Here is a 13,996-nt window from a genome sequence, read left to right on the forward strand (position 1 = left end):
AATTTGTTATACCGTAACCCCTGAATTACACATGCACTAAGGCAGTAGACATCATTGTGTTATCCCATAACCCCAGGATTCCACTTCCACTAAGGCAGTAGACATAAATTTGTTATACCATCACCCCTGAATTACACATGCACTAAGGCAGTAGACATCAATGTGTTATCACATTGAATTACAAGTTTAGAAGTTACTTCTCATTGATGGGTCCGGCCACTGAACAAACAATGGCAGGCAAACACCAGTCTGCGATCCACTGGTTTACTACCACGAGTCTGCCATCTTTCTTGCATACTAGCCAGAATAAGGATTACAATAATCTTTAGCCCTGACTTTTGTAATCAAGAAATAGAACCATTGTGTAATCTATTGCCACTTCAATAAGTTCAAATCATATTTAAATACACTGACAAACTCGCACAACAATTTTTTTGACCAACAGTTTGACATTAAATCAAGACATTTATTGATACTTTAGAAGTCGAATTGGTAGTTGTGGGTTTCAGCAGTTTTTCTGAAAAAGGTAAATTATCCAACATTTTTTTGTCATATACACATAATAGTGTGTTTTTTGTGTGGCACATTATAATATTCTTAGAAATTTTAACTTTTTCTGTTTAAATAGTGTACCTGAATTGTCATCCTACCCTTTTCGCCATTTGGATACACTAAACTGGCAGCGTACATGAGGAACAAAATATTAACAAAATATTAACTTATAAGTACGATCGTTGGCACTTATTTAAAATTTTATTTATTTATTTTTAAAGAAATTTATGCATATATTTCTTACCAATGCATTTTGTGTATTAATCCCTTTTTTTTTCTAGCTTGTTTTAATGTAAGTAACAAAATTTGCTAAATCAATTATTTTAAAATTACTATTATTAGTACATGGTGTTTAAAATGTAAGAAAAATGTCTTAGTTTAAAACAGGAAATCTTTAGTTTTGCGAATGTGTAATATAAGTAAGTGAGTGGTTTTATTGTGTGTCTGGTTATGCTTTTCACTATTTGTTACCATGTATAAATTTTTAAGCTATTTCTCATTGTTTTAATATCTTGTGGGATATGCCCCATGGTTTTTAGATGAATGCTAGTATCTTCCATTTTGTACTTATTGCTAAGAATTTCTAACACCTTCGAAATAGATTAGTTTCTTGTGGCATTTCAATGTGTGTTCTTGTTTATTAAAGTTTGTATCATTCTTATGCATCACTGTCACTTGTGGTTGGCATTAAACAATTAATCGGTGCCACTATTTGCCAGTACGTAAGAATAACAAGCATGGAGGAGACTCTTGCCTTGCTGCAACATTTCCTCTCTTGTAATCTGTTTTTTTATTAATTATTTAACAAAAAGGCAACTAGTAGCCAGGCTTACTCTTTACATTCCCTATCCTCTGGCTTCGAGAAGCAAGCTTGTGCAGATTTCTGATAACCATCTAGGTAAATACAAAATTTGTATAACCTACTCATTTTCCTCGTTTCAATACCTTTTACAAATTTTTCCCCTTCATGAATTATTTTAATAGGTACTGTGATTTCAACTTTTTCATCCTCATTTGCTCTTTATTTTCATCCCTGCTATCATACACAACTTTCCTGGTCTTCATAGACCTCCATTCTAGCAAATTTTTTCATAGTAGTCACTTCACAGAGCCCTTAGCTAGCTTCGTATTCTTTAAAAGTGCACTTCGGAAGTACCTCAACATGTCACTGCACAAATTGACATGTAGCGTACGATACACCCTGGAATGTCACATCCCATTCTCGATCCCTAGATCATTTTTTATACTTAAAGAGTTTATTTTTAACTATGCTTGTAAAAAATCCTGAAAATTTCTACTAATATCTTATTGAAACATCAACATTCAACACAGCTGAGTTTGTGTACCAGGACAAATGACGACCAGTCAAAGGGATGGAGTGCATGTAGCTAATTACATAACAAGGCAAAAAAGTAGCTTTCTGGGTTTCACAGAAGAAGTTTGAAGGGTAGGCCAGGGAACTCCGCAAAGACAAACTAATGTGAGACTGAATGTCTGTCTGTCTGTAGAGGCGTAGCGTTCGATAAATCCTATACTAGATATGCATGTCGAAAACAATTTTGTCCCAAAATCTCAATTTGGCAGAGTCCTGAAAATGCCAACAAGGTATCGGTGCTCTGATATGTTTATAAATGATTTAGAGTCCAAGTAGACAGATTGGGCATTATATGTTCTATGTATATTTACTCTTTCCGTTTGCATTAATCTGTTTTGGAAGGGGAGATGAGCAGACAGTTTAGATGATAAATGCCATAAAATTCTAATGTTGTTCAATTTCTACTTATGTATTTTAACTATGTAACAATGTCTAGTTCTATGGAGTATTGATTCTCATCTTACGTAACCTATTTGTGTTGGTTAAAGAGGATACAGCCAAGGAGATAGTTGTAAGGCTGGTGGTGGTGATGCAGTGTAGCCTATGTGCACGGTGGAGACACCGATGGTGTGAATAAAAGGTTTACGAGCTGAAACATGTATTATGTATTTAACAAAGTTGTATTGCAGCCAAGTCATTGACTTCAAGCACCGCCAAGGGGCTACAGCTATGGGCTGTAATCATGTAGGTATGTACCTACATCACATTCAAAAATGTTGTGCGCAAAAGCTAGTATTAAATAAAATGGTAATTTTCAGATAAAAACACATATTTAGGTTATGAAATTACTAATGTCTATATAACCAAAACCACAGATAACCCCAGCAAGTGTGGTTGTTCCCTATTTAAAAAAAAACTGAAAATTTATTTTTAAGCACTACAGATGTTCCTTGATGTACCTCAAATTTATTTATTTATTCATCATTGTGATATGCCTACAAACTGTTATATAACTTCTGAAATACATGGAAATGTGAACTGAGATGAATTCCAGTAAAATTGAGTGTAAATGCCATTGAAAATGAGACAGATATTGATTTGAAAATTATTAAAATTGCTGCAACAAACAAATTACAGCAAATTAAGTAATTTTCCATCAATATTTACTTGTTTTTAAATTGAAAAACTATCAGTTTCTGCCAAATGTAATGCGGCTTTTAATTAAGGCCCACAGTTTTTTTTAAGAATCAAGTTGAAATAATAAACATTATCCTCAGTATTTTTTCCTTCATAATTTCAAGGTACTTTTAATTAACTTATCTTACCTAAAAAAAAACCTTTCAATTTGTTTTTATTGCCTCAAGGAGCACCAATCTAACTTCGGAAATGAATTATTTTACTTAATATAGAATATAGGAAATGAAATGTTTTACTTAACATTTAAAATAAGGAATTAAATATTTCACCAAGCCATCCCAAACACATGCTAATAGGCCTACTGTACCAATGTAAACAAAGTCTTCAAAAATAAAATCATCTTCCGCTAATAAACCAGTATGAATACTGTAATGGCCTTTCACAGAATTGTTACAGACGGTTAAATAATACCCTTTTCCGATTTTTTTTCAGCACTAAGCCTTACTTATCTGGTATTATCAGAGAATATGGGGAGGGGGTACCCTTTTGACTTCACCCTTGGCTGAAAGGGCACATTCTGGGGTGCATGATAAATTGGCACAGTGGCATTATGACATTACAGCTGCAATGCAGTTTTCATGCCATGTAATGGCCCTCAACAGGTGAATTGGAACACAACCACAGCGAGTAATTATTTTAAACCTAAATCAGTTGAGCATGAAAATTAACTTGCTACAGAAAAAAATGTATGAAATTCTACAGAGTTCGTACACCACTTCGACAGCTCGTATATGTAGATATGGCTACAAATAAATTATTTTATTTTGTTACATGTGATGGTATGACAGGTCAGATGATGAATGTTAGGTTAGTTTCTGATTTTTTGTCTACAAATTACTATGGTACGACGAAACGCGTGGAACTATCCCATTGATATCAATTAAATCGTTTAGTTCAGACAACTGTTATCAATTCCCGATAACTTTGTCACTGCTGCACAAAGATAAAAATGTGATTGTGGAACTGTCACTACTCACAAAACCCAAACGTAAGTGGCTACTCACTTCCCCATCGTCCCCAGGCGTAGTTAAGTATCCGTGTTCATTTCTTCTTCCTATTATATTATTCTGTTCTTCCAGTTCTCGAGATGGAATGTAGCCATACTCACTCCTTCTGGCCATGAAACGATTCACTTCTTCGATTGGCATTCCAAAACACCCAACACTACATCCACCATAGCAGGCCAACCATTTCGCAATAACACAAGTCAGTTAGCTCCATTATTAATGATACTGTGAAAACATTTCTTCAGACAGTACATATTTATAAAAAGAAAAGCATAATATTATATATCCCATTTTATCATTTAATGCTGATGTCAATGAGATATTTTGGGACGTTAGATGTGTTATATTACGTCACTACCGCCACCATTTCCGACACGTAACGAGCGCGAACATCAAATTATCGACCGACGTTTCTTTAACAGACCAATTAAAATAAGCAAAATTATGGTTCTGCGAGTTTGACATTACCTAGAACCTTATTAATTTATTTTAGGGATATTGTTCCTTGTTGCGCATCTAGTTGTATATTAAGGTAAAAAAATCAAAATAAAGAAAGGAATTGGATGTGTTTGTAATGAAGAAAAGCTGTATTATCAAAAAATATATTCATATCTCTCTGTGTGTATAGATATATAAATTTTGAGGATATTCAATATAAACTTTTATATAAACTGGTTACACAATAAGGGACATTGGGACGGATCCAAATGTATTTTAACCATCGAAAAGAAACATTTTAAAATAAAGTGAGCAGTTGAATGAATGTTTTTGTGACGCGAAACCAAAATATTTACTATTTTGAAAATATGAATTTAAAAACTTTCATATAAACTGGATAGTACGCATTAGGGAACAATGACCAAAATTTCAGTTTGTTAATTAATGTTTACATGTGGGCCGAAAGTTTGTTCCGTGAATGAATTATTTTCTGCGTGCTTAGATAAAAGTGATTACACTGATTACTAAAGTAAATTACAATTATCGAGACGAAACGCATTAAATACTGTTATTAATTTACGGCATGAACAAGAGCGTACGCATAATTTTATGTCAGGGGAGGGGGGCGGATAGTGAACCACTTATCCTGCTGTTTGCTTTTAAAAACTTTCCATTTGTTGGTGGAAATTACAGATGTTTTTATGATTTATGTCCCGGAGGGGGTGGGGGTGGATATAGCTGTCCTCCCCCTCCCCTTCGTGTGCCACCTTGACGTAGTAAACTACCAGTACGAGGTTGGAGGAAGCGGAAAGGGGGCAGATTCCCCCTTTCTAAGTGGGATAAATGAAGCCGAAAAAAAACTGTTAAACAAATGATGTGTAGTAAATGTATTAACACTTGGCTAAGGAGCACTATTAGTAGAACAGGTTCATGGGTTTGCCATACTAAGCATTTACCGTTAATGGATTTTAGCGAGCAAGGAGTTGCAGTAAAAAAAAATTTCTAATGATCCTCACAAACTTCTATACAATTTTTTTGGATGAATTACTTTTTTATTGTTTTTTATTATTGTATGACACCATGGACCCTCCCCCTCACGAAAGAGGTTTTATTACAAAAATTGCCTCACTTTCCCCCTTTTTTTTCCTTCCCGTGTTGAGCTGGGTACGCCCCTATGCAGTTTATTTAATTAGTTCTATCAAACACTCTCTAGTGCGATACGTGAAGGCACAAAGATGTGTGTTCTATGGGAACAGTATAACTTATCGAGATAAAGAAAGTCCTAAATGTTACTTCTCTCTCTCTCTCTATATATATATATATATATATATATATATATATATATATATATATATACATACTAGCTGCCCGACCCGGCTTCGCACGGTTGTATTAATGGGAAAAAAATGAGACCAAATCTCCTATTTACAGTTATAATAAATGAAATAAAATGAAAATTAATTAATTTTGACAAAAACTTAATACAATGCTTTGTAATGTACCGAAGAAAAAACGAATAGCACCGATGGTTTCCCGACTCTCAAGCACGCAACGTTGTCATGGAAACGAAGTACCCACTGTAAAAAAACTACCCTATCTCTCAAGTTGGAAACAATTACACATAAATGCCAATTTTCATCGAAATCGGTTGACTTGGTAAAGAGTTCACTGGACCTTTTTAGAAATCAGATGTAGTTAGTAATTGTCTTCTTAATTTGAATAATTTATATCACTTTCAAATCCCGACCGACTTTGTTCTACCAGTGTATAGTTATTTACCTGTATATATCTAAAAATTGGTGGTCTGTATTTAATGAGTGATGAGGACTACACTAACAATGAAATAGTCGTTGCCATGGAGACGAATGAAGCATCAACAATGCTACAGCCGTTGCCGTGGTGATTTTCTGCCAACTCATACATACATCACATTAGAAAACTCTAAAATTATCAGGTTAAGACCATTAATCGAAATAAAAACTATCCTATCTCTCAAGTTGGAAAAAATTACACATAAATGCCAATTTTCATCGAAATCGGTTAAGTGGTTTAGGAGTCCATTGAGGACAAACATTGTGACACGAGATTTATATATATTAAGATATATAATATCTAAATAGTTTTTTTTATGCTGTAGCCATAATAAACAGACCAACAGTTATTTGCAAGTGTAAATTTTGCCTCTATGTCACTCTTATCACCAAATTTACCACTATTTTAAATTATTTTCCATGTAAAGATACTTAATTGCAGATTTTTAAATGGCCAAGAACGAAATAATTGCGTTTCCGTCATCTTTATTAAAAGTAATAAATTCTGTAAATGTTTAACAACACAAACATCAGAATGCGGATAATTTTTTTTCTAGAATTTTTTAGAATTTTTCTAAGTGTTAGTGATGGATAAATAATTATTTATAAAAATCGTGAATTTCTAAAAGATGGTTTCCTGAAGTGCACAATGCAAAGACACACAGAACTTACACACTTACTGTGGTATCCAAATGCATTTCAAATTTTATTTATTTTTGTATCCTGCTGATCTATAACCAGAATATGATGTCCTAGGATATAGAATTATCATTTAACACACATGTACAGACATAAAAATGGGAAATGAGATGGGTACGAAGTATGTACACAATTACAATCAAAAGGTTAATCAATACGGTATAAACCACAATAACATAAATGCGCCAAATGTTCCTCTTTCATTGCTATTGCTGAAACATTGGTCATTAAATAAAATATTTATCCGTCGGTTTTTTTTAATTTCATTCGCTTTCATTAGGTATTTATATGGGGAGTTTATTATTGAAACACACGCCTATGTATATGTGCAAATAAGGCAGTTGAATAGTGATAATTATGCGTTAACTGCGTGTATTACAGCACTGGATGTATTTTAACTAGCTTTCATAAGTGTTGAGAATAGTGAAAAATATAGATAGTCCGTCTAGCTTTTATACAGTGTGGCACACACATACATCGGTTGATATATGAATACAGTCATACTTTTACGTCTTAATGACTAAGAAAAAGCTTGAAAGTACGCAATTAACGGTAGAACAATAATAATTACAATCGGCTCAAATAGAAATTAACACCTGGTAGAACCCTACTTAAAACCTTCTTTCACATTATTGGATATTCTATCATGACATGTGAAAAAGGTAACATTTATACAGCCCTACACTCATATTCTCGTGTCCACCAGGTGAAACAGAGAAATGTGCACTTAGAACCACAACAATGTTCTTACTACACCAATTATTGATCTAATTAGTGTAGGACTACAATCAATATATTTTAGCGGCTACCAGTTAACACATTATACAATTTTCCGCAGCTCACAGCGTGTTTTTTTTTTGCGTTAGTTTTGTGATGCGTTTATAGTCATGGTTGCGCTCTTGTCCTCTTGATGCGCCATTTATACACTTCTAAGATTTCTTAACGATGTACTACTGTGATTATTATTTATTTAGAGCTTTTTTTCAGCCGCACATAAGAGTTTATTTTTTAAAGGTTTTATTTATTAATTTTGTTCTGAGTATTCCACGCGAAGTTGAATGCTCCAGGATATAGAACATACTCACACACATGCACGAGCGCATATGTATAATTTACTTTAAATATAAAATACAACTTTAGGAAAAAACTTGTCTAATTTATGAAAATACAACACAATCCATTACATATTGCATAACATATTTATTTATTAGCAGTAAAAGTTTCTAAAACTAGGTTTTTCACAAATATTTGTAGGCCTATGTAAGTAGTGTAGGTGAATTCAGGGAGCCTTCACCAGTAATTTTCTGCCTTAAAATGTTAATAATGGGGTAAATAAGGAGGCGCGTTACCGACAAAAGACTGCACGCTAATTTAGTGCCTGGCGCTTTAGGACCCACCGATTCGGGAGTCTAATAGTGTTTGTGAGGCGGGATGATAAGTGCGACGCTCGCTGGTGCTTCTAGCGCGGTATCGCCTCTAAGCGCAAGGCTCTGAACTGGCGCGCAGTCTTCTCGTCGTACATAGGGCAAGTATGAGATTAGAGTGGTAACAATAACATTTTATGGCGGAAAAAAGAAGATAAAGATGAGTACTTTCAAGAATCTGTACCGGGTGTTTCGTCCTAAAACTTACTCTGAAACCCCGTGTTTTAGCCATTTCCACTTTTATAAAAAAAAACGTTTAAAAACGAAATGCGGGCACATAACTATTCATCCGAACTCAGCTTATTCTTAAATCCTTTTAGTAGCTAGAGCCCACTTAGATATCTTAAGCAGTTTCCAAATAGTGTGATTTTTTTCTGTTTCCAGTTTCCAAATAGCGTGTGTGCCCGGGTAGGCGGGGCCCTTAAATAATTCATATTGCCGATGCTGTGACGGCGGTAATAAATCACTGTATTCCATTTCACTAGAGTAGCAGCAACAAATCACATTGTTATTCAAAGTACTTAACCTTTATTTCCGATATTTCTTGACATGTTCCTACTGCTACTTTTACACACCTGTTAACATTTAATAGGCAATCTCTAATTACAACAAAAATTTCTGCACATCCTCAACAATGTACTGTACTTTGTACTTCGAAGTTGTATTTCGTTAAAACGCTTCGAAGCAAGATATTTCTCAAAACACTGTAACTCATTCTTACTCATGTGGTTGATAGAATCGTGTTTAACGTGGCGTAGTTATTCCCATACCAATCACAGACATTGATTCAGCAGATACAAAACCGTGTGCTCCTTGGTGTAGTTAATTACGAAAAGGGCTTGTCTCAAATATTTCAACCTATTTAGACAGACACACTGCAAACATGAACACTGCATCAGAAATTACATTTGGTTTCTGTATTGAGGTAATTTCCGTGAAACTGATGGTGTTCTAGACGTTTTGGCAAGCCTTCTTGCAGACATCGTCAAGAGATTGATAACTGGAGGCCTGGATAAGTTGTTTATTCTCCTAAACTAATTTAACCTAAGTGAATTTGTTAGGTAGAGATCCGGGTTAGGGAGGAGGCTAATTTCGTATTAGTACTAATATGTACGTCAGAATATGCTGGTTTTTAACTATACAGGACAAGCAGCGTAAATCGTGTGCTCAATTTGGGGATTGGCTAGCCACTGCAGCCATTGACGCCATGACTAACTCCCTTATCTCCACTCTATACTATAATTAAATTAGTTGGACCCAGGTGAAACCTACATCTACACAGGGAAGATCCTGGACTCAGTCACGTGGGATACAAATATGCCATGCTTTAAGTAAGCAGGATAAACACATCACAAGAGGATAGCCTGGTAGAGAGTTGAGCTGGTCAGAAAAGTGTCTACCATGCGAGGGATGGTAACCTTGTGTTCTTGCAGAGTGATTGGTCCATATGGAGGACATTATTGGAAGGAGGGTCTAGGCAATCAGGATAAATCTTAGTAGCTGCAGCAGCATTGACCATTGCTTATTTTTGGCCATTGTCTGTTCATGGTTGTGGTGAAACAAAGAGTTTCAGACATTACTCAATGTATGCCCATATTCTGTGTTTATGATTTTTTTTTTATAATTTTTCTGATGAATCTTTGGCTGTATGTGCGAAACCAGTGTAGCTCCTATCGTTCCCGTTTGTCTAGCCAAGCGGCCGCCATAGCCGTGAGCACATGCGCAGTAGACGAAAATCAGTCCACCTCACTGTTACACCTTTCTGATTAAATGATAAAGATCTTATTTTTCTGTTAACCTTATGCTACTGAGTGTTCAGAAGTTATCTTCCTGTAGAACCGAGACAAACTAACACCATATCTAGTGCGCAATAAGACGGTAAAGGGACACGGCAGTTACTTTCATCTTTGCGAGAGTTTCAAAGTTCAAAACACGATTAGTAGCTAAGATAATTCCAAATATAACTCAGATATCTGCTCAGGTTCACAATCCATTAAAAACATTTTATACTGTTTAGTAACGCAGAAATCGTGTCATGATTACTTGATTGCTTGTACTTGAAGAAAACTAAATGAGCATCATGGGTGTATCAAATAAACATATTAGACAATATGCACATCTGCTCGGCTATAGTTTTTTTTTTTTTTTTTTTTTTTTTTTTAAAGGTATTTGTGGCTTCGAAAAGTTTGCTGTAAACAGTTTACATAAATACAGTAGTTGTCTATTACCACAATTAACTGGTCTTATATAGCGGTCATAATCTCCACTCAATGCTTTCTAATGGACGAAAACGGGTGTCTTCAATATGGCATCCCCGCCCCCTCTTGGCCCCACCTCCCCTCCTCCGTGCTGCAGGCCCAGTCACCCCTGCGAGAAGCCCAAGATTTACATCAAGTTCTGTCCCTGCCCGAACACGCCCGAATATTCACCTTCGGCAAACCTCGGGATTTGTTTTATTTTTGCGCAGGAAAAATGAATTCAAATATTGCAAGTGGTCGGTTAGGTTAGCTACATTAAAACACTTTAAATCAACATGGACGGTTAGTTAGGTTAGTATAGCTACATTAAAACACTTTAAATCAACATGGACGGTTAGTTAGGTTAGTATAGCTACATTAAAATAAACAGAGAAATATAAATATATATAAATAAACCCGAGGTTGGCCGAAGGTGAATATTCGGGCGTGTTCGGGCAGGGATAGAACTTAATGTAGGTACATCTGTGCCCACTCGGGGCACACCTGGACCGCAGACTCGAGGCTCCGAGTCGCGAGTGGCACTGGCTGCGACATCGAGTAGCAGCCACAAGCACCCGCAGAGTTCACAACAGTGTCCCTATTGTGTGCTTGGGCGGGTCCGATAAACCCCGACTGGCGTGACGATGGGGACTGAGACCTAGTTTTTTTTAAATAGTTTCGGGACCACCCGCTAGATAGTAGCTTTCATTGTGTATTTTTAACATATCTACATTGATTGTGAGAAGTAATGCTTCATCTACTATCAGGCAAACAAAGCAGTTAAATTTAATTCTATTAATTTCCATAGTCACATATTTTGTGGTGTGGCATACCTAAAATTTTGCATCACATACTCACTTATATGTAACATGCATTTTTTTTTTAATGACAAAACAGCATTATCTGTTTTTTCGCACAACTTAAATCGCTTATATACAAAGCAACTAGTTAACAAGTAGTTAAATAAACCTTATTATCCTATCAAATCACACCCAAGATGTTTTTGTTCAAAGTTCCGAGCAGATAGCATCACATGTCGGGCAAAACATGGTTCCAGTTTCCACTGTAAGAGTCGCGCTTCTGTATCTCCCTCCTTGTTCTGTGGGCATGACATCTGACGGATACAGCCCGTCAGACGCGGCTCCTGTGCGCTCAGAGGGAACCACGAAAGAAGAAATCCTCTGAATGTAAGATGGCGGAGATGGTTGCCTGGCATAATACGAATTAGTCGGGAGAATCCTTCTAAAAGCAACGAGGGTCGCGGGACCTGCCCTCGGCTGGGGCTGGCCGCGACCAAGAGGCCATCTCGAGGCAGGCCAGTAGCCAAGATTTTGTCAAGTACATCCATTTTATAATTTTTTAAAATATTTTTTCTCTATAACTGAATTTTTCAAAGAAAAATTTAGTGACACGAATAAAATCTCAGGGAGTAGCAAACTTTTAAAACCCAAACTTTTACAAATATAAATTTAAGTAAATATTTTGCTGAAGAAACTGAACCTTTCATATTTTGGTTTTTTTATTTAATTGTTTTAAATACTTTGTTCATAAGTCAGTTATTTGATAATTTCTTTTAAACAAGTCATGAACACACATATACTAATGTTATTAAAAAACATGAAACACTTATATCAATGAATGAAATACCTGCTTATAGTAACACGTGTGCAAACTGACATTAAATATAGACTGTTTGGAAACAATTCCTGCCGCTTCTGTGTACGAGGCATGCCGGGTTGTAATGGGGAGGGAATGCGTTATTGTAACCCACTAAGTATTACAATAATAATTTTGAGATAATCTATAAGTAGCTTATTTGTTATGATTTGTTATTGTACTCCTAGAAGGGAGAGGTCCGGCCCCCACGGACCTCCCCCCTGGCTCCGTGCCTGGTCGAGGCCTCTGAGTGACTAGGGGTGCGGGGGAGCGCTCAGGAGCTCGTCCTCCAATCACAGCTTGGAGTTCCTAAATCCTCGTCCAATCACTACCCCGCTGGGAGAGCCCCGGTCGTGCCGAGGAAGACTTAGTGGAGGCAGTGGCTGCAATATCTAATCCGTACGATTTTATATAAATGTCAAATAATAGAGTATGAACTTAAAGAGTAACTCTCAGAGATTGCGCTTACAAGCTTCTGGAACAATCACTAATATTTATGGTTATTCTTGTCATCGTCTTGGCGGTCAGTTTACCTTCAGCCCTTGTGCACAGCCAAGTGATGCAAAGCCCTTCAAACAAACAACTCAATTTGAACCTGTCCTAAATTAGTGAATTTGTATAGCAAATCTGTTAAATATCTATACATTTTCGAACGCAAAATTTAAACTTTGAATTCTTACTGATCTCGCATTGAATTCCAATAACTTACGCTTAGATTCCCTGTGATGACTATTAATTTTAGTCAGCAGCTATTATTTAACAAAATTTTCAGTTACTAGCATTCAAATAATTCAAACCACAGTTTCATTATTGAGAGTGTAATATTATTGCGGTGACCAAGATGGAAAAAAAAATTGAATTGGCTTATATCTCATGCAGAAATACTAGTATTCTGCTGAAGCCGCCAAGTGCAGACGTAGGTAAATAGGTATTCCATTAAGACGTTACGTCAGCCGCCCAAGCGAAGCGTCCTACGTCATCGGAAAGCGCAGCCAATGACTCGCAGCGAGCAACAATGGTAACACTACGACACGTCATCCTCGAGTCTCTACGTGCCTGCGCACAACCTACCGTTCATTTAGCTCATTACAGTGACACGCAGATACTCACTGGCATGTTTTCAGGTTAGCTATATACCTATCGTATGTACTGCCGTTCTCCGAGTAACGCACTGTATTTAAAGTTCGAGTTTAAGGAAATTTAATAATAACAACAATATGAGAGTTTTTATAAAAAAGAAAAATAGAAATAATAATGAAAAATCCTGAATTGAATGGCTAAAATAGCGAGACATACGCAATAATTCGAAAAGGAAGTTACAACCTCGTGAAGTCTTGAAAATCCTCCAAACAATGTTTTCGCTTTATTCGTAGGAAGTGTCGCAACTTCCTACTCGTGTGCTCACGCGGACAGACGAGCCTTCGAAATTTTTTTTCCCCGTGTCGTTACTGGTCTCCGGCCTTGAATCACGTCATCGGCTACGTGATAATTTGAGTGGAGGCAAGGTCTACGCCTCTGCTCTCTCTGCTCTCTGCTCTCTGCTCTCTCTCTCTCTCTCTCTCTCTCTGCTCTCTGCTCTCTCTCTCTCTCTTTTTTCTCTTTCTCTACAGCTGTTGCCTGCACGAACCATCAATCTCGGGTCAAGCGGTAATCTGATACG

The 13,996-nt window shown here is 36.3% G+C and overlaps 2 protein-coding genes across 12 annotated transcripts in view; one reads left to right on the forward strand and one right to left on the reverse strand.

Moving 5' to 3' along the window:
- Nucleotides 1-13,996, reverse strand: part of LOC134541577 (E3 ubiquitin-protein ligase Nedd-4) — a 122,924-nt gene that overhangs the window by 107,759 nt on the left and 1,169 nt on the right. For 3 of the 11 annotated variants that reach the window (XM_063385096.1, XM_063385101.1, XM_063385092.1), the window contains exon 1: nucleotides 4,069-4,472. The exons of the other annotated variants lie outside the window; for them this stretch is intronic. In XM_063385096.1, coding sequence (XP_063241166.1) covers nucleotides 4,069-4,212 — 144 coding nt within the window. In that variant the 5' untranslated portion in view covers nucleotides 4,213-4,472. Of the gene's footprint in view, nucleotides 1-4,068; nucleotides 4,473-13,996 lie in introns of those variants that run through there. 11 annotated transcript variants of the gene reach the window in all.
- The window catches only part of LOC134541578 (uncharacterized), a 74,480-nt gene continuing 74,437 nt past the window's right edge, over nucleotides 13,954-13,996 (forward strand). The window contains exon 1 of the mRNA XM_063385104.1: nucleotides 13,954-13,983. The gene's annotated coding sequence lies outside the window, so the exon portion shown is untranslated. The remainder of the gene's footprint in view (nucleotides 13,984-13,996) is intronic.

This window comes from Bacillus rossius, assembly GCF_032445375.1.
Source record: "Bacillus rossius redtenbacheri isolate Brsri chromosome 4 unlocalized genomic scaffold, Brsri_v3 Brsri_v3_scf4_1, whole genome shotgun sequence".
Lineage (NCBI taxonomy): Eukaryota > Metazoa > Arthropoda > Insecta > Phasmatodea > Bacillidae > Bacillus > Bacillus rossius.